General features: G+C 43.4%; 1 protein-coding gene across 1 annotated transcript in view; it reads left to right on the top strand.

Moving 5' to 3' along the window:
- ppip5k1a (diphosphoinositol pentakisphosphate kinase 1a) overlaps window positions 1-20,182 on the top strand; it is a 68,407-nt gene that overhangs the window by 17,371 nt on the left and 30,854 nt on the right. The window contains exons 8-16 of the mRNA XM_048262322.1: window positions 6,920-7,021; window positions 8,470-8,631; window positions 10,918-11,039; window positions 11,620-11,721; window positions 12,045-12,131; window positions 12,232-12,307; window positions 13,376-13,485; window positions 17,379-17,464; window positions 17,816-17,941. Of these exons, the coding sequence (XP_048118279.1) occupies window positions 6,920-7,021; window positions 8,470-8,631; window positions 10,918-11,039; window positions 11,620-11,721; window positions 12,045-12,131; window positions 12,232-12,307; window positions 13,376-13,485; window positions 17,379-17,464; window positions 17,816-17,941 (973 nt within the window). The remainder of the gene's footprint in view (window positions 1-6,919; window positions 7,022-8,469; window positions 8,632-10,917; window positions 11,040-11,619; window positions 11,722-12,044; window positions 12,132-12,231; window positions 12,308-13,375; window positions 13,486-17,378; window positions 17,465-17,815; window positions 17,942-20,182) is intronic.

The raw sequence follows: 20,182 nt of genomic DNA, 5'->3' as shown, positions 1-20,182 counted from the left end.
GGAGTGGTTGTAGTGAAACCATGCCACTGGCTCAGAGGAAAGGCCCAGAGCCCCAACATAATCATGTGCTGAAATAGAGAGGCGCACCAGTGTGTGTGTGTGTGTGTGAGAGAGAGAGTGTGTACGCGTGTGTGTGTGTGTGTGTGCGTGTGTGTGTGTCTATGTGCGCATAGTGTGTGTGTGTGTGTGTGTGTGTGTAAGAGCAGGGTTGAGGTGGGGGACACTGATATGTGCAGCATTGCATCCTGCTGCCAGTCTGAATATTGATTTACAGCAGGCTATTTATGTTACACATTACTAGAGCTTTGCAAAAGCTCAAATGTACACAGAAGGACACACACACACAGGCACAGATGCGCACACACACACACACACACACACACACACACACACACACAGAAGCACAGATGTGCACATACTGTAGACACACAAAGTCAAAGTCAAAGTCAGCTTTATTGTCAATTTCTTCACATGTTCCAGACATACAAAGAGATCGAAATTACGTTTCTCACTATCCCACGGTGAAGACAAGACATATTTGACCAATTTTAAGTCCACAGACAAACATAACATTCAAGTAAACAAAAAAAAGTAAGTAAATAAGTAAATAAGAGGGCACATATAATAATAATGAAAAAATAAGAGCAGCAAAATTTTGTTGAAATTGTGCATAGACAGTCAATAAAATACTAGTGCAAATACTGTAAAATACTATAAAATACTGTTTGACCTAAGTAATAAAGAAAGTGGCATAGTGGTGCAAGTTATGTAAGAGCAGCAGAAGTGTTGTGTTTTCAGGACAACAACACCAAGTTGTAAAGTGTACAAGTGTGCAAGTGTTCAAGTGTGCAGGTGGAGTAGTGCAGGCGGCCATTGTGGGTCCAATGTCCAGGATGTTATGTAGCTGAGGGTGGAGGGGGAGAGGAGGAGAGAGTTCAGCATCCTTACAGCTTGGTGTATGAAGCTGTTAGTGAGTCTGGTAGTGCGGGGAGCGCAGGCTTCTGTACCTCTTCCCAGAGGGCAGTAGATCAAACAGATTGTGGCCGGGGTGACTTGCATCACTCACAATTTTGGTCGCCTTCTGCGGGTGAGGTGGGTGGTGTAAATGTCCTTCAGGGAGGGGGGTGAAGCACCAATGATCCTTCCAGCTGTGTTCACTATGCGCTGCAGGGCTTTCCTGTTGTATTCAGTGCAGCTTCCGCCCCACACAGCGATACAGCTGGAGGATGCTCTCAATGGTGCCTCGGTAGAATGTGGTCATGATGGCTGGTGGAGCACTTGCTCGCCTGAGTTTTCGCCCAGGAAGTACACAGGCGGCGCTGAGCTCTCTTCGCCAGTGATGCAGTGTTGGTGGTCCAGGAGAGGTCTTCACTGATGTGCACCCCCAGGAATTTGGTGCTGCTCGCTCTCCCACCACAGCACCGTCGATGGTCAGTGGCAGGTGTTGGGTGTGACCTCTCCGGAAGTCAACAACAATCTCTTTGGTCTTGCTGGCGTTCAGCAGGGAGGTTGTTGTCCCTGCACCACGTGGTCAGATGGTCGACCTCCAACCTGTATTGAGTCTCAAATTAAGCCCTTGGTGATGAGACCCACCAGAGTTGTGTCGCCAGCAAATTTCACTATGTGATTGTTGCTGTAGGTTGCAGTGCAGTCATCGTCAGCAGGGTGAAGAGCAGCGGACTGAGCACGCAGCCTCAGCACGCACCGGGCCAGATGTACGTACATTTGCGAACGTAGCGTTATCAGCGCCATGGACACACCGCAGATTGCGAACGCTGTCAGACCCAAGTTTCCGACGTAGGCTATTTATCAATCATTCAATCCTTAGTGTAAACTGCACCTTTATCTGCCCTTCTCCGCCCATAAACACAATTTACGAACGTCCACAACTAAATGGCAGCGCCTATAAGCACAGTTGAATGAAGTTAACTGATGACAACATTAAAGACTCAAACGTTTAGCGATCATGAAATAATACCATATATGATAAGATGTAAACAAGCAGGGAGATAATGAAGATCAGTAGTTCTACTCAAACTACTTGTGCACGTAGGCTATGGAAGATTGGTCAAATCTAGCAAGTAGGAAAGTTTAAGTGAATGACGTGAAAGTAAAAGTAAGGCCAACAAAAGTTAAGGTTGCTTTTGGTAGTACAAATACTTTCACCACAAAAACTGGTGTTCTAAATAGCGATTCTGTTGTCTTTGAAAGGTTCTCTTATTGACGCATTGAACTGCAATTTGGATTAACACCTGCTTTTACAAGGCGGAAGTATTTAGGCGCAGAATAGACGTGCGCTTTCAGGAGCAGTCTTTGTACATACCCACGGAATACATAACTAGGCTCTTTACTCTTCCCCTCCCATCTTTTCGCTAAACTCCCACTTTCCCCTGGATCATCCCATGAATGCATATGCATGACATGACAATCATAATCTGCCATTTTAAGCTCCGCGACAGGCAAAGGCTTGCTTTTACATCATTGCGGCCTGTTTGTACATACCGCAATGATTTTACACAAACATTGCGAAACAAATACGCCTGAAATGGGCGCAAAAGCGTTAGTACATCTGGCCCACACTCTCACACACACACTGGTGCACCTCTCTATTTCAGCACATGATTATGTTGGGGCACTGGGCCAATGGCTCAGGACTCTTGTGATGAAGGAAGAGTTTATTAAAACAGAGAGCTTGCACATTAAGGCTTTGCAATGATTTAGAGCTGTTGTCCAGAAAGAGAGAGAGAGAGAAAGAGAGAGAGAGAAAGAAAGAGAGAGAGAGAGAAAGAAAGAGGGAGAGAGAGAGAGAGAGAAAGAAAGAGAGAGAGAGAGAGAGAGAGAGAAAGAAAGAGGGAGAGAGAGAGAAAGAGAGTGAGAGAGAAAGAGAGAAAGAGAGAGAGCAAGCTTCCTAGGGTGGTAGTGTAGTAGTACCCAGTCAGATAACTCAGCCAATGTTCTGTAAGATGGCTTTTGTCCCTCCAGCGTTTACTGGGAACAAGAGAGTGCTCTCTCCCCCAGCCCAAGCTCCTGAGAGCAGCCTCTGTTCAGCGTGCGAGCCCTGAGCAGAGCTGGGACTCACTCACAGACGGTCTCTTCTCCTCGCGCATGACGTAATGTGTTGCTATAGGGCTTCACAGGGAAGAAGTGTGCGTGCTGGCTTGGGCCTTTTCAGACTGCAGTGTAATGACAAAGGCAATGTTAGCCTACGCTGTCTTGGATTGGATCCCAGCAATAGTGCACAGTTATGTAATTCTAGCACTTATCACCTGACTAGAACTGACACTTGACTGTATAAAAACAGCACTCACTGATGCATTTTTTCTTATTGTACTCTATATTTTAAATTGTTTTATAAGTTGTTCTCAAATTGTTGTTGTTTTAAAAAGCTTTAAAGCTGCAGTTGGCAATATTTTTTTGATCATATTCACTGAAACTGACACTATGCTCCGACAGAACAACATCAATCAGCCGGTTTTAGAAAAAAACCCTGCAATTCTACCTCTACTTGGAGCCTGTTATTTGTTTTGCAAAAATCCACAGCTCCCGGTTCTTCTGGTCCAATCAGAGCAGGGCTGTGTGAGATCTGACTGTCAATCACAGTCTGGTGGTGCGCACTGATGGGCACAAACTCGATGAGGGGTGCTCGGTGGTGAGAGTTGTAAACATTAAATAGTTATTGTGTTTCCTTGCCTTCCTACTATGTAAAGCGACCTTGAGTTTGAGAACGGCGCTATATAAAATAAACATATTAATTATTATTATTATTATTATTATTATTATTATTATTATTATTATTATGACGCCCGGCCTTAGAGCTTGGCGATCATCATAGAGGTTTAGTCAGATTTTTTTTTTTTTTTCTTCTTTTTTAGATGCCCAAATTTCCATCAATGATTCCCGGGACACTGAAAGACCAGGGTACCACTAAACTTGGTGGGCATGTAACCCCACATGGATAGCATGGAACCATTGTTTTTCGTTTTGATCTGTAGCCCCCCCGCTGGACTGGACAAAAGGAGGGTAGGGCAGACACAGTTTTCTGTGAATATCTCGAAAACCGTGGGGTTTAGGAGGACCATTTTTTTTTTGTATGTTGATCTCAAGGGGCCATGTCTACCCATTCCATAACCACTCATTTCATGTAAGCGCCACCTAGTTAAACACAAAAAAGTAAAAAATGAGGTGTTGTAATTGAAGGTATCTGTGACCTAACATAGTCAAAACTGCACGAAATGGGAAGTGTAGGATCATTATGACACCCTCTGTATGCACGCCAAGTTTTGTGGAATTCCGTTCATGGGGGGCCACACAATAAATTAATTTATGTTACTATACACCAACTGGCCTGTAGGTGGCGGAGACAGTTTTCTGTGAATATCTCGAGAACCGTAGGGCCTAGGAGGTCCACCTTTTCTATGTATGTTGGTCTTAAGGGGCATGTCAACCCATCCCATTACCACTTATTTCATGTATAGCCACCCTAGTTAAAAATTAAAAAGCAAAAAAAAAATTAGGTGTTTTCATCACAATATCTCTGGCTGACAAGGTCAAAACTGCACGAAATTATGACACCCTCCGAATGCATGCCAAGTTTTGTGTACTTTCGTTCATGGGGGGCTTTACAATAAAATAATTTATGTGTACATTTAGTGACGCATACACCAACAAGGATTCGGGACACTGAAAGACCGGGTACACGAACTTGGTGGGCATGTACCCCACATGGATAGCATGGAACCGTCATTTTTCGTTTTGATCTGTAGCCCCCCCCGCTGGACTGGACCCCCCGAAAGGAGGGTAGGGCAGACACAGTTCTCTGTGAATATCTTGAGAACTGTAGGGCCTAGGATGACCATTTTTTTCCGTATGTTTGCCTCCAGGGGTCATGTTAACCCATTTCATGTGCACACATGTGCACAAACAGATACACACACACACACACATACATTCATAGTAATCATATGTATGACACATACACAGTAGACATATGTACGCTTGCATGCACAGGCACATACGCAGGCACACACACAAGCGCACTCTCTCTCACACACACACACACACACACACACACACAAACACACACACACATAACATAAACATAACACAAACAATCAAGAATTTCTCAGAATTATGAACAGGCAAGATGGAGGCGGGGTTGTATAAAATTAATTTTACATGTGAAATCTATGAACTAATCATGTTTTGGTACTTGTTGTCTAGCAGATACCAGTGAGAATTGAGTGTGGATAATGCAATTTAGTGAGACAGTTACAATCATATAGGCCTTTCAGCGTGATTTATTTTTGTGGAAAAAATGTGCTGGACTGGGCGGCGGTCATATTTTGTACCGCTCTGCGGTACATCTAGTTATTATTATAACAATCTGTTAGACTTGCCAACGACAGCTTTAAACTGTTTACCATGTTGTAAGTCGCTTTGGTTAAAAATGCGTCAGCTAAATGTAATGTAATGATGTAATGTAACAAGTTTTGTGGAAACTCAGCAGTTCTGTATATGAATGCATTGCAAAATGTTCCAGTGTGTATGAAAGCATGAATGTATGCTCCTCAAGATGGAGCTTTAGCATTGCGTACCGAATGTGTGTTGTGTTTGGTGGCTACGGCAACACGCGTGGCTGTTTTATGTTCGCGTCATAGGCCTGTGGGGGCCAGCGTAGTGGAATATTATATAAAACGCAAATGTGTGTACTGTACTGCTGGGGAATTGCCAAATGCTCTCTGTGCTGTTTGCCTGAAGGCATTTGGTCCATGTGGTGATTTATGGGGGATTGGTCTTACTGTACATGTAATGCTGACAAGTCTATGCTGCTGGAGCTGCTGGAGTTGCAGCTGTGCATCAGTCAGCATCAAATGTCAACCTGTTTTCCCAAAATATGGATGAATTCACAACCAGGGCAATCAAGGAGACAGCTGTGCTGTGCTGTGCTGTGCTGTGCTGTGCTGTGCTGTGCTGTGCTGTGCTGTGCTGTGCTGTGCTTGACAGTCAAGCCTTCCAAGCATTTGGTTGTGTGTTTTTTTTTTTTTAATAATTGTATGTGTGTTGGGGTTCAATAGAATTGTCAGCCCCTGGACAATTGACAAAAAAGGCCATACATTGGTACAAAATGTCCAGATACAAGAAGTCTGAATACAAAATCCATTGTTAACCATTCAAGTTTTCTGTCAAGCAATGTCCACTCTTCAGTACATGGAGAATATGCTTTAATATATCCAGATATCATATAATGAATCAACTTACCTACTGTAAATAGCACTGTAAATAGCATGGTGTTAACAAGAGGGAATGGTATGCTAGACACTACATCTATTTTGTATAAATATTTCATCTTGATTAGAAGAAGAGTTTATTTCAGTTACTGATTAATTATTGATGACCAAATGGTATAACAGCAATGTAATTTTAAGACCCTCGTTTTGACCCTTTTGAAACAAGCTGTTTTCTCTGATTGTGAAACTATAATTTAATATAATATGATATGATTTTAATTATATATTAATTGTATAGTAATAAATCAATCAACTCTTTTAAGTGTGATTATGTTGAATAAGTTATGATTCTACAATAATTGTACTCTTATTGAGGCTGCTAATACTTGTTATGACGCACCATTAACAGCTTGAACATGTTGTACTCCTGTCTCAAGAGCATGAGAATATGAAGTAATGTTGGTAGAGAAGTGTGTAGTGTACACTATATGCTGTGCATACTGCACTGCAGCTGTGATCCAGTTAAGTGATATGTGTGATATTTCTGAATGTGCTAATGTCCCATGTGGCATTACACTGTGGTAATGTTGGCAGGTTGGCACTTCTGCCGTTGCTGCTGCAGCTGGGACTGTGATGGGGATTCAGCGTGTCTAACAGGACACTGACTGACCGGCTCACGCTTGTTTTTGCAGATCGGCAGCAGGAGCAGTGTGTACTCTCCCGAGAGCAACGTGAGGAAAACTGGCTCCTACATCTATGAGGAATTCATGCCCACAGATGGCACAGATGTTAAGGTTTTGTGTGTGTGTGTGTGTGTGTGTGTGTGTGTGTGTGTGTGTGTGTGTGTGTGTGTTCCACGCTAAAGGATTAACACCATTTGCATTAGTGTGTATTCCTCCCAGGTGAATAAAATGTGGAAAATGATTATATTAATGCTGTTTCAGTTAAACAAAAGTATTAAGCCAACACAACCATGTGGTGTACTGTACATGCTGAGACCATGGCCTTTATGAACAGGCATTTACGTTTTCTACACCTCAAAGAGGTTCTGAATAAAAAGGCATATTTCAGCCTGTGAATGTTATGATTTGGAAGAGGTAAAATAAGAGGCTTAATGACTTAATCCTCCTTTTTAATCTAACCTTGAATCATAAAATTTGAACATCAGGTGAATTACATCCATATACGTTTTGGGTCACAGATATTTATTTGAATACTGTGCCATACACAATTAACTTGATTGAATAGACAGTAGTGTTTTATCAGTGGGCTTTAAACACATTGTTGTTATGTTTTTGGATCATAGTGAAATCAATATTTTGTTCACAAACGGTTCATGTTACACTCCCATGGGAGTCTATTGTGTCTAATGTGTTCCTTTGTGATGTGTGAATTAATATCTATAACTTGAACTATGTAACATATGATTAAAGGAAAATTCCGGTATTTAGCACTTTGAGTCCCTTTTCTGGTTTGTTTTGGATGAACTAAAGTGGTGGACACCGAAATTTTGACGATTGGTCCCATCTCGACTTTTCCTGACTCGTTTTGAATCGCCTTTGACTTCTCAGAGTGGCTGCAAACAGGCATACTGTAGGCTACTCAAACATGTCCTAAAACAACCCTTAACGTTTTCAAAACTGTGCAACTCACCGAGTGGTTAGTGGTGTTCGTTGATTATTAAAAGCAAATATGTCGGCGCAATGTATGATTTCCAGCCGTCTTATTTGATATTGTGAAACTATTCACAACCGCTCAATATTTGAACCTGAAGAATTGACGGTGCAGTAATATCAACGTGCAATGAGTCTTCCAACAGAAATCAATGGGATTTTACAAAATGCCAAATAAAACACGACAGAAATTGTATTTCGCTACGTTACTTGTTTTGGAACATCAACGGACACCACTAACCACTCGGTGAGTTGCACAGTTTTGAAAATGAACGTTAAGGGTTGTTTTAGGACATGTTTGAGTAGCCTATGGTATGCCTGCTGGCAGCCACTCTTGACTAGTCAAAGGTGATTCAAAACGAGTCAGAAAGGTCGAGACAGGACCAATCGTCAAAATGTCTGTGTCCACCACTCTAGTTCATCCAAAACAAACCAGAAAAGGGACTCAAAGTGCTAATTAGCGGAATTTTCCTTTAATGTCTATAACATGAACTATGTAACATGTGTTTGAACTGTGTGTGTGTGTGTGTGTGTGTGTGTTTGTGTTTGTCTTTGTCTTGCGTGTGCAGGTGTATACTGTGGGTCCTGACTATGCGCACGCCGAGGCGCGCAAGTCCCCTGCACTGGACGGGAAGGTGGAGCGGGACAGCGAGGGGAAGGAGATCAGATACCCCGTCATGCTGACCGCCATGGAGAAACTGGTCGCTCGCAAAGTCTGCCTGGCCTTCAAGGTTACACATCTGTCCTTGTGCTCTCTCTCTCTCTCTCGCTCTCCCTCTCCCCCTCTCTCTCTCTCCCCCTCTCTCTCCCCCTCTTTCTCTCTTGCTCTCTCTCTCCCCCTCTCCCCTCTCTCTCCCCCTCTTTCTCTGTTCCCTCTCCCCTCTCCCCTCTCTCTCTCTCTTGCTCTCCCTCTCCCCCTCTCTCTCCCTCTCTCTCTCTTGGTCTCTGGCAGAGGTCCTAAGACTAGCCAAACTCGCAAGGGGCCAGATATCCCTGTTTGTACATGGCAGTGTGGAAAGTCAGTCACTTTAAATCACCACCCTGCTCGCTCATTTCTATTAAACAAAATGGCTGAATCAGTCCAAGGGGAAATGTACATAGACAGTAAAAGATATGGACAGAGTCATCACGTAGACGTCAATCGAGGCGGGTGAAGCAAATTTCAACCGTTTCCTGTTGGTCGACGATGCTTTCTGCGCAGGCTCAGGGGACGTAAATGTAACGTAGGCATGTAGTCTGACTTGTGTAACTCTTGTGATAGCTGCACCGAGAGATTGGGTATGTAGCCACTTACTTCGTTACCACCATGTCTACATTACTGTTCTAAATGTCCTAGTTGTTAGTAGATAAATGTGATTTAATATAAACAGCACTCGCCACATTCATAGCCTAGACTACTGTCAATCCATCAAAACTTCGCTGAAATGTTGTGCTCCGGTGCTTTCGTTCTTATCCAGAGAATACGGTTATTTTGCTCCTGTGCGACGCTTTCACCCGGTTCAGGCTGTATGCTTATTACGTCACTTTAGCATTGATTTCGGAAAAAAGTTTATTACTCAGTCTGTAAGTCAGTTACGAGGTTATGACGCCAATCACACAATGTTGTATTACTCCGGAAATAGAAAAAGTTCATATAAAGGTTTAAAACACTTCAGCTGTAACGTTATTTGATGTCAAAGTGGCGCCAAAATTGAATGGGCTTCAATGGGGATGGCTAGGTGAACTGGTCTACTATTTACCCTCAGATCCGCCATAGTGTCTACGCTCTCCGAACGTTCGCCTGCCCCCTTGGAAATGTAGGACCGCTGTCTAGACTAGAGGCAACGAGTGAGGGAGTGCGGAGAGTTCACGCAGGGAGGCGAAGTTCAGAACTGGGACAGAGCTACTGTGCCACTGCCCTGGGTCTGCTGATCCATCTCTGCACAGTCATGGGTGAGCTACTCACACCCTGCAGAGCTGGTTTCTGATGCAGTTCCAGTTCTCTGTGATGTTAGAGAGGTGTGAGGGGTTCCCCTCGGCTCATAACGCGTGAGAGAGCTGTCAGCAGCAGGCCAAAACGGTAGTGACGAGATCTGATTATCAGGCAGCACAGTACAGTAGGAGTCCTGAGAATGCAGTAGTGAATGTGCGGCCCAGTTTACAGCCCAAAGTTAATACAGTATGGTAGGGCTGGGACAACGCGTCGACGTAATCGATGACGTCGATGCAAAAATACGTTGACGCAAAATATGCCCGTCGATTTGTCAAGCATAATGTGTGCCGCTAAATATTTTTAATTTTACACCTTCAGTGTTCCCATACGTTGACTAATCTGTGGCTGGGCGGCACGAAATCAAAACCAGCCACCACACATTGATGTTCTACGTTGATGTTAATGTACTATTTAAATTAAAGATAAGATAAAATCCTTTCATTGAGCTGCGCTTTTTACGCACACAGCCTTTCCTTGCCCGCCCGCTCTATCTCGTAACGAGGCACTGAATTAGACCTATACACTACTGAACTTTATTGAATGCTACCTCTGACTAAGAATGCATTACTTTGCACTTGCATAGTCTTTTATTTTGGAATTTTAAGAGCAATACACATTTATTGCAATGTTAAGGAATTCATGTTTTTTCATTCAGATATGTAAATCAACATGTATAAGTTGCTATTAGTGAATTAATGGGGAGATAATCGAATCGAATCGAAATCGAATCGGACTGAAAAAATGAATCGTTAGATTAATCGATGCATCGAAAAATAATCGCTAGATTAATCGTTTAAAAAATAATTGTTTATCCCAGCCCTACAGTATAGGAACGTTTATCACAGAGGCACTGTAGATCAGTTAAGCCTCACCTCAAAGAATGGAAAATGTTGTAATGATTCAATTAATTTCAATTAAATGTTGTAATGATCAAATTAAATGTTGTAATGATTGTAAATGTTTTCCCTCTGGAAGATTAAGAAGTGCAGTGTTTGCCCCCACCACTGTTTTTATGCCTCTTCATGTCTCCTTCTGCCGTCCACAGCAAACCGTGTGCGGCTTTGACCTGCTCCGAGCCAACGGCCACTCTTATGTGTGTGACGTCAACGGATTCAGTTTTGTCAAGAACTCTATGAAGTACTACGATGACTGTGCCAAAATCCTGGGGTAAGGCTTATAGAGACAGTCCAACTATTTCTAAATTTCCCCTTACACAATTTCAATCATGATTTAATGTCTTGTAGGGTTGGTTATGGTGGAGAGCATTCATTCATTCATTTGGTATACTGCAGGGAGAAAACCTATTAAGCTCATTAAAAGGAATCCAGGAAGTTATGTACCTTGCAAAAAAGAGCCAAATGCCATCTACTAATCCTTGGCTTTTGCCCTTAAGACTATTACACAATACAGTTACTGTGGTGCAGAGATAATCCTCACAGCACACTAGCATTTCCAGATGCTTTTATGTGTGTGTGTGTGTGTGTGTGCGAGGCAGGCAGGTGTATAAGTCCAAGACATGTATGCATTTAAATGTGTGTATTTTGTGTCTGGATACTACTATGCTGTTATACAGTATATATATATTATATATACAGTACCGGTGTGTATATATATATATATATATTGATATTGTGTGTGTGTTAATGAGTTCATTCCCACATTGTGCCTGTTATTGTGTGTGTTGCATTGTCTAATTCTGTGTGCTTGTGTTGTGTATGTTTGTGTGTGTGTGTGTTTGTGTTTTTAGGAACATTGTGATGCGGGAACTGGCCCCACAGTTTCAGATTCCCTGGTCCATCCCCACTGAGGCTGAAGATATCCCCATCGTCCCCACCACCTCAGGCACCATGTGAGCATACAAACACACACACACACAAACACACACACACTCAAACGTGTGCTTCTTCAGCTGTACAAACACACATTCTCATACTTTGACCTCTGCAAACAAACACACAGAGGCAAACATGCTTTCTCCAACTGTGACTTACACACACACACACACACACACACACACACACACACACACACACACAAACCTCTTCTCATGAAAGCACCATACAGATGTACTTGTTCTCCATGTATTGCACAGATACAGATGTGTATATACACACAAACATACACACACACACACACTCAAACACAGTTTGTAATCTCTTTGGATCTGTTTAGGATGGAGCTACGATGTGTCATTGCTGTGATCCGACATGGCGATCGGACCCCTAAACAAAAAATGAAGATGGAAGTCCGCAACCCCATGTGAGTTGTGAACCACACAAACCCTGTTTGCTGTGCGGCTGTGTTTGTCCACAAAGCAGCCATCAGTGACCCTCTCTCTTGTGATTCCTCATATGCCCAGGTTCTTTGAGTTGTTTGAGAAGTATGGAGGCTATAAGACAGGCAAACTGAAACTGAAGAAGCCTAAACAACTCCAGGTAAGATCAGACGAAACATTGACTAAAATGCACTGACAGTTTCACAGACTGTACGTGGAAACTTTTCTTCAGTGAAGGCTTTCATTGAACTTGTCTTTGAATCTAAAGCCAGGCTTAATCCATGTACGGAAAACGGCCCCTTGGCGTGAGGCTCTGTTGTCATCATGCTAATATTAGCGGTGTCGCTAATGTCAAGCAATAGTCTAATCTTAGACCTACAGTACTGTACCATCAGCACATGCCACTGGCAACACGATGTGAAAGCGTCCACATTCAGACACATGAGTAATCCACATATTGTATTGAATCAGATTGTATACTGGACGTCGTGGCAGTATGCACCATACAGGGTATTATACAGTCTTTCTGCACTGTTTGGAAGTACAATAAGTGCACTTAATGAGTGCAGGTTAAACGTCTGCACATGCTCTGTAAAGGGTGTTTCTGGCTCTGGGACAAGCCATATAATGCAGTAGTAATGGAAGCTATCAGAACGTGCCTAAATCTAAAAATAAATAAATCAATCAGAGAGAAAAAAAGATTTCCTGTCATAAAGCTGTAGTCATCTCTGTTCCTGTTTTTCGTCAGATTGGAATATTCAAGAGTTATGACATTTCTTTTAGTCCTTTCTCCTAACATTTGGAAGCAGGAGTGTTCCGGAACAGTGGCTCTGGGTTTAGTTGCTGGCAGGCCGGACTGTTTGCAAATCTGTCTCTTTTGACCGAACGCAGCAATTCAATTCATCTGTCGTTTTCATCCAGTCAAGAACACAATCCAGTTCTCTGTATTGTTTAAATGTACTTGTTCCCAGCTAATCAAGATTAGAATTAACTGCAGAGTTTCCAGGCAGACCAGGAAGATGTGTAAACATGCAGGGGAAGTATCTCTTAAGTGCTGAGCATAGGTTACATTTCTGCTCAGTGTTTGGCATCAGAGTCACTGACTGTGTGTGTGTGTCTATGTCTGTCTGTCTGTGTGTGTGTGTGTGCATGTGTCTATATCTGTCTGTCTGTCTGTGTCTGTGTCTGTGTCTGTGTGTGTGTGTCTGTGTCTGTTTGTGTCTGACAGGAAGTGCTGGACATTGCTCGGTTGCTGCTAATGGATCTGGTGCAGCACACAGAGGTGGAGGTGGAGGAGAAGAAGTCTAAACTGGAGCAGCTCAAGACCGTGCTAGAGATGTGAGCAACGAGGGGTGCTGGGACGTGTATTTGGCACAGATTCACTCGCATATGCAAACACACACACACACACACACACACACACTCACACTCACTTACAGACAGCGACACACTTTTCCTGTCCGAGACTCTCTGGAGCCTTGTCATGTGAGGCGTATTGTTCACAGAAGAGCTCTCTTACACACACTGTACCTCACTCTTGCACAGAGACAAGCAGTCAGGAGCTACCCAGGAGAATGGCTGTTTAAACAAGCAATATTAAAACACGGAAATATTGCCTGGAAACTGCAACTTCAAATGATATTTGCTTCGACTCTCCTGCGTTATTTGCTTTCTATTGCTTTTATTGCTTTCCTCGACAGTCAGCATAAAGAGTTTGAAAAGTGCTTTTAAGACTAGAGTTGGGAAAGAGAAGTCCAGGTGCACTCTGGGGATTTTCCCTTAGCCGTGTGAAAAGTAATAACTGCGTTAGAACAGTAGACGAAGCAAAATTCTGAATAAGAAAATGAAAAAATAAGAAAGAATGCTGCAGTTCATCAGATGGTTTGTCATGGTGTTTTGTCGGTACAGTAATGCCCTCACACAGAGGCTGCTGGACTGTAAAGCCCTCACACAGAGGCTGCTGGACTGTAAAGCCCGTCTGCGCTGACTCCGCCGTGCGCTCTGGCCTTGTGGCCGCTCGAGGTGTCCTCTTACCTTCGCACTGTCTTCAGACCTTTTATGTTGGAAGACAGTGGTGATGCGGAATGGCATTGAGCCTCCTCTCACAAACACACGCACGCACGCACACACACACACACACTGTGCGGCTGTGTTTGTCCACAAAGCAGCCATCAGTGACCCTCTCTTGTGATTCCTCATATGCCCAGGTTCTTTGAGTTGTTTGAGAAGTATGGAGGCTATAAGACAGGCAAACTGAAACTGAAGAAGCCTAAACAACTCCAGGTAAGATCAGACGAAACATTGACTAAAATGACTTTGACTAGACAGTTTCACAGACTGTAATGCGGGAAACTTTTCTTCAGTGAAGGCTTTCATTGAACTTGTCTTTGAATCTAAAGCCAGGCTTAGTATTATGCGGGCTTGGCCTTGGTGAGGCTCTGTTGTCATCATGCTAATATTAGCGGTGTAAGCTAATGTCAAGCAATAGTCTAATCTTAGACCTACAGTACTGTACCATCAGCACATGCCACTGGCAACACGATGTGAAAGCGTCCACATTCAGACACATGAGTAATCCACATATTGTATTGAATCAGATTGTATACTGGACGTCGTGGCAGTATGCACCATACAGGGTATTATACAGTCTTTCTGCACTGTTTGGAAGTACAATAATGAGTCTGAGTTAAGCGTCTGCACATGCTCTGTAAAGGGTGTTTCTGGCTCTGGGACAAGCCATATAATGCAGTAGTAATGGAAGCTATCAGAACGTGCCTAAATCTAAAAATAAATAAATCAATCAGAGAGAAAAAGATTTCCTGTCATAAAGCTGTAGTCATCTCTGTTCCTGTTTTCGTCAGATTGGAATATTCCAGAGTTATGACATTTCTTTTAGTCCTTTCTCCTAACATTTGGAAGCAGGAGTGTTCCGGAACAGTGGCTCTGGGCTTAGTTGCTGGCAGGCCGGACTGTTGCAAATCTGTCTCTTTAGTGACGCAGCAATTCAATTCATCTGTCGTTTTCATCCAGTCAAGAACACAATCCAGTTCTCTGTATTGTTTAAATGTACTTGTTCCCAGCTAATCAGATTAGAATTAACTGCAGAGTTTCCAGGCAGACCAGGAAGATGTGTAAACATGCAGGGGAAGTATCTCTTAAGTGCTGAGCATAGGTTACATTTCTGCTCAGTGTTTGGCATCAGAGTCACTGACTGTGTGTGTGTGTGTCTATGTCTGTCTGTCTGTGTGTGTGTGTGTGCATGTGTCTATATCTGTCTGTCTGTCTGTCTGTCTGTGTCTGTGTCTGTGTGTGTGTGTGTCTGTGTCTGTTTGTGTCTGACAGGAAGTGCTGGACATTGCTTTCGGTTGCTGCTAATGGATCTGGTGCAGCACACAGAGGTGGAGGTGGAGGAGAAGAAGTCTAAACTGGAGCAGCTCAAGACCGTGCTAGAGATGTGAGCAACGAGGGAATTAACTGGGGCGTGTATTTAGCCTGAATTCACTCGCATATGCAAACACACACACACACACACACACACACTCACACTCACTTACAGACAGCGACACACTTTTCCTGTCCGAGACTCTCTGGAGCCTTGTCATGTGAGGCGTATTGTTCACAGAAGAGCTCTCTTACACACACTGTACCTCACTCTTGCACAGAGACAAGCAGTCAGGAGCTACCCAGGAGAATGGCTGTTTAAACAAGCAATATTAAAACACGGAAATATTGCCTGAAACTGCAACTTCAAATGATATTTGCTTCGGCTCTACCGTTGTTGCTTTCTATTGCTTTCCCTCGACAGTCAGCATAAAGAGTTTGAAAAGTGCTTTTAAGACTAGAGTTGGGAAAGAGAAGTCCAGGTGCACTCTGGGATTTTCCCTTAGCCGTGTGAAAAGTAATATGCGTTAGAACGGTAGGCGAAGCAAAATTCTGAATAAGAAAATGAAAATAAGAAGAATGCTGCAGTTCATCAGATGGTTTGTCATGGTGTTTTGTCGGTACAGTAATGCCCTCACACAGAGGCTGCTGGACTGTAAAGCCCTCACACAGAGGCTGCTGGACTGTAAAGCCCTCACACAGAGGCTGCTGGACTGTAAAGCCCTCACACAGAGGCTGCTGGACTGTAAAGCCCTCACACAGAGGCTGCTGGACTGTAAAGCCCTCACACAGAGGCTGCTGGACTGTAAAGCCCTCACACAGAGGCTGCTGGACTGTAAAGCCCTCACACAGAGGCTGCTGGACTGTAAAGCCCTCACACAGAGGCTGCTGGACTGTAAAGCCCTCACACAGAGGCTGCTGGACTGTAAAGCCCTCACACAGAGGCTGCTGGACTGTAAAGCCCTCACACAGAGGCTGCTGGACTGTAAAGCCCTCACACAGAGGCTGCTGGACTGTAAAGCCCTCACACAGAGGCTGCTGGACTGTAAAGCCCTCACACAGAGGCTGCTGGACTGTAAAGCCCTCACACAGAGGCTGCTGGACTGAAACCCTCACACAGAAGGCTGCTGGACTGTAAGCCCTCACACAGAATGCTGGCGTAAAGCCACGTCTCTCTGGACTCCATTGGCCGTCGGGGACTCTGGCCTTACCTTCCTTTTTCCTCTTCCAGACCTGTTCTTCAGACCTTTATGTTGGAGGAAGACAGTGAGCCTCCTCTTGGAATGGCATTGAGCCTCCTCTCACAAAACACACGCAGCCAGCGCCTTGGCACACACACACCCTAAACACACAGCCAGCTGCCTTGGCTGGTCAGCTGTGGCCCGGCTGCTGGACTGTAAACCCTGTCAGGGTTGGACTGTAAAAGCCCGGCATGAGGTCAAGGATCCGCAGTCGCTCTGAGCTGTGCTGTGGGGGAGACTGCCACGCGTCTTCTGACCTTGTATGCACCCACACCCAGACGGTGGAAGCACGTTGGGAAGCGTAAGCCTACCTCCAAAAAGGTTGTGTTTTTGGTTCAGTTTGTACGCTTGTCTTTAAGCAGGATTGGGCAAAATAGAGCCAATCCAAATCTTTGGGTGGATTCTCCAACGTTGCACAACATAACATATGGCATTTAGCCTTGGCAGAGGTTGGCATTGTCAGTTTAAGTGTAGTGAATGATTCCAATCCACACACATCTATTCCAAAGGCATTTGGAATAGATGGTACATCAAGCTCAGGGCAGTTTGAGTCTTGCAGGTTTGTCCTGTGGCCTCACTAACGTCTCTGTTTCTGTGTGTGTTCTGCAGGTATGGCCATTTCTCTGGGATAAATAGGAAAGTTCAGCTGACCTACCTGCCACATGGACAACCCAAGACCTCCAGTGAGGAAGAGGGTGTGTAACCCACTCACCTGTATTCAGGACTGACGTGATACTTTAAATGATTTATTTAAAGCTGCTCACACACTGTATGTGAAGAATGCGGAAGCAGAATGAGACTCTTGTCATGTCATCTAATGAAATGCCAGATGTATTAATGCTATTATTGCCTCAAGACTGCAAGGCACAATTTATCACAAGGACAATGTCATATTAAATATTAATTTAAACTCTTACATATTTTATACATTTTAGATCTTCTCATAGACTGAATCGTGAGATGGATGCATGCAGCCAGGGACTTAGGTTGTATCTTTAATATCTATTTGTTGCTAGATATTTATGCGTGTGTGTGTGTGTCTTCAGATGCCCGTAAGGAGGAGCCATCCCTGCTGCTGGTGCTAAAGTGGGGTGGGGAGCTGACCCCAGCTGGCCGGGTTCAGGCTGAGGAGCTGGGCCGAGCCTTCCGGTGCATGTACCCTGGAGGACAGGGTAAGAGATCACAACACCACACACACTTAACTTAGAAAGGGTGATTCAACTACACCACACAACAGCACACACACTCAACTTAGAAAGGGTGATTCAACTAGGCCTCACAGTGAAATGAGTCCCCATAATGCAGCATAGCTGTCGTGTCCTCATTAACACTTACACAAGTACACATCACAGAGGTATTCCGTGGAGGATAGAACAGGGAAGCTACACCAGGCGAGTAACTAAAGCGTTCCGTTCGCGGCGCGTAAAATCCATTTCAGAAGAATCAGAAGAATTTTTTCATACGTACGTGTCGCTATCACGTCTGGTGCAGCTACTTCCTGTGTAGCTACTAATTGTTGCAGCAGACCCAACGTGAACGGAACGCTTCAGTTACATGCCTGGTGTAGCTTCCCTGTAAGACCACAACACCACACACGTAGCTCAGCTCCCTCTCGTATTTAAAGTCTGTCCCTAAAGTGCCACTCCAAGCATACTCTGGCACTGTGAAACTGTTTGTAAATGAAGGATGTGATTTGAACTGTCGTTGAGTTTTTGGCACTCAGAGAGTTCAGAGCGCTCCCACAGAAGGCTTAGAGTGGCGGAGCCTGACGTCAGCTGAGGGTGTTCTGGAAAACTTTGACAGCTGCAGACTTGATTAGATGATAATTAGTCATTCACCATAAAAGGCTTAGTGTTCAACATGTTCACTGTCATTAAGATATTGAGTTCAACATACATCCAAGATCAACTCAGCTGTTTGTGTTCTGTCAGCTGTTTGGCTGTTTCTATTTCTGACCCTACTGTTTCATACATAAAAAAGCACTGTATGTTTTGTTTACCCTAAAATGATTTACAATACACTTCAAGAACTGGACATTATCACTATAATTAAAATCAAAAATACCAGTCTGATACCAGTCCACAGCACATACTGCAGGTATCTTTTTGTTTACCAAAAATGTCCTTAGTCCAGAAGACTGTTAATATTATTTTGATTTAAATTAAATTAAATTATACCTCCAGATGGGACTAGTGTTTTCAGAAGCTGCAGTCGTGCCTACAGCTCAGTACACTGCTCTCATATATGAGAAAGCCCCATATAATATATATATATGGTGACATATGCATATGAGAATGCCCCATATATATGGTGACATATGCATATATGAGAATGCCCCATATATATGTTCATATATGAGAATGCCCCATATATATGGTGACATATGCCATCATACAAATGTACACTTAAATTTTGTCCTTACATACTGTATATTATGCAACTCTCAAGTCAAGTCAAGTCAGTTTTATTTTTAAAGCGCATTTAACATGCAAAGAGTGCAACCCAAAGCGCTCCACAAAGGACTAAGAATAACACGAAAACTATAATAACTATAATAATGTAAATAAACAGGGAAAACATTTAACTAGACAAACCAATACAAAAAATAAACATGACATTACAGTACATAAAATTTCGAACATTACATAAAAACAAACAAAAACATGATGCCAGACGGAGCGGCGTGTCTCGCCAGCGTCCCCGTAACCTAGCAACTCTAAGGGAGGTGTCCTTGCAGATACTTGAAACGTGTCGTATCACCACGTACATCCTAAGGCTGATGTCAGAATAAAAGCGTACAGTCCTCCCAAGCAGTTTTCTGTCTGTTGGATCGGGATATATTAAGCATACTAAGCCAGTATGTGCACTATTCTGTTGCACACAACACAGTCTGTAAACATTGCATGCACACTGCACAAATACACAAGAACATGGCAATTACCTGTTTTTCTAGAGGGAAAGTGATGTAAACTGATTTCTGTTATAAAAGAATGATTTTTTTTTTGTAACGGACTGAATTATTGAACCGTGGGATTATTTTGATGTGCATCCTGTTTGAAATCTTTTTATTTGTTGCTGTTGACAGGGGATTATTTCTCAGTTGGAAGAGTCTGAAATAGACTGGCAGAATGAGGTTGTGTGTTCCCTGCTGCTTGGCCCTCCGGTCCTTCTAGTGTGCACAGCTTCTAGTGTGCCCATCTAATCATCTCCAAACAGCAGCACACCAAGCATCTTAATGCTGTGTATTAATATCACTAAAAACAACACAGCAGAAAGGGTTGCTCAGATGCTAGACTGTGCTACAGGTCCTCTAGCAGTTCTTAAATTATATTTTTGCAACTGATTCTTCTGTTTTGTTTTGAGGCATCTTCTTATCAAACAGCGAAATCTCATGCATAAACTTGAAGGGGAAA

The sequence above is a fragment of the Alosa alosa genome, chromosome 14 (assembly GCF_017589495.1).
Source record: "Alosa alosa isolate M-15738 ecotype Scorff River chromosome 14, AALO_Geno_1.1, whole genome shotgun sequence".
NCBI classification, from domain to species: domain Eukaryota; kingdom Metazoa; phylum Chordata; class Actinopteri; order Clupeiformes; family Clupeidae; genus Alosa; species Alosa alosa.
Note: the sequence above shows the minus strand (reverse complement) of the source record. Positions and strands in the feature narration are given on the sequence as shown.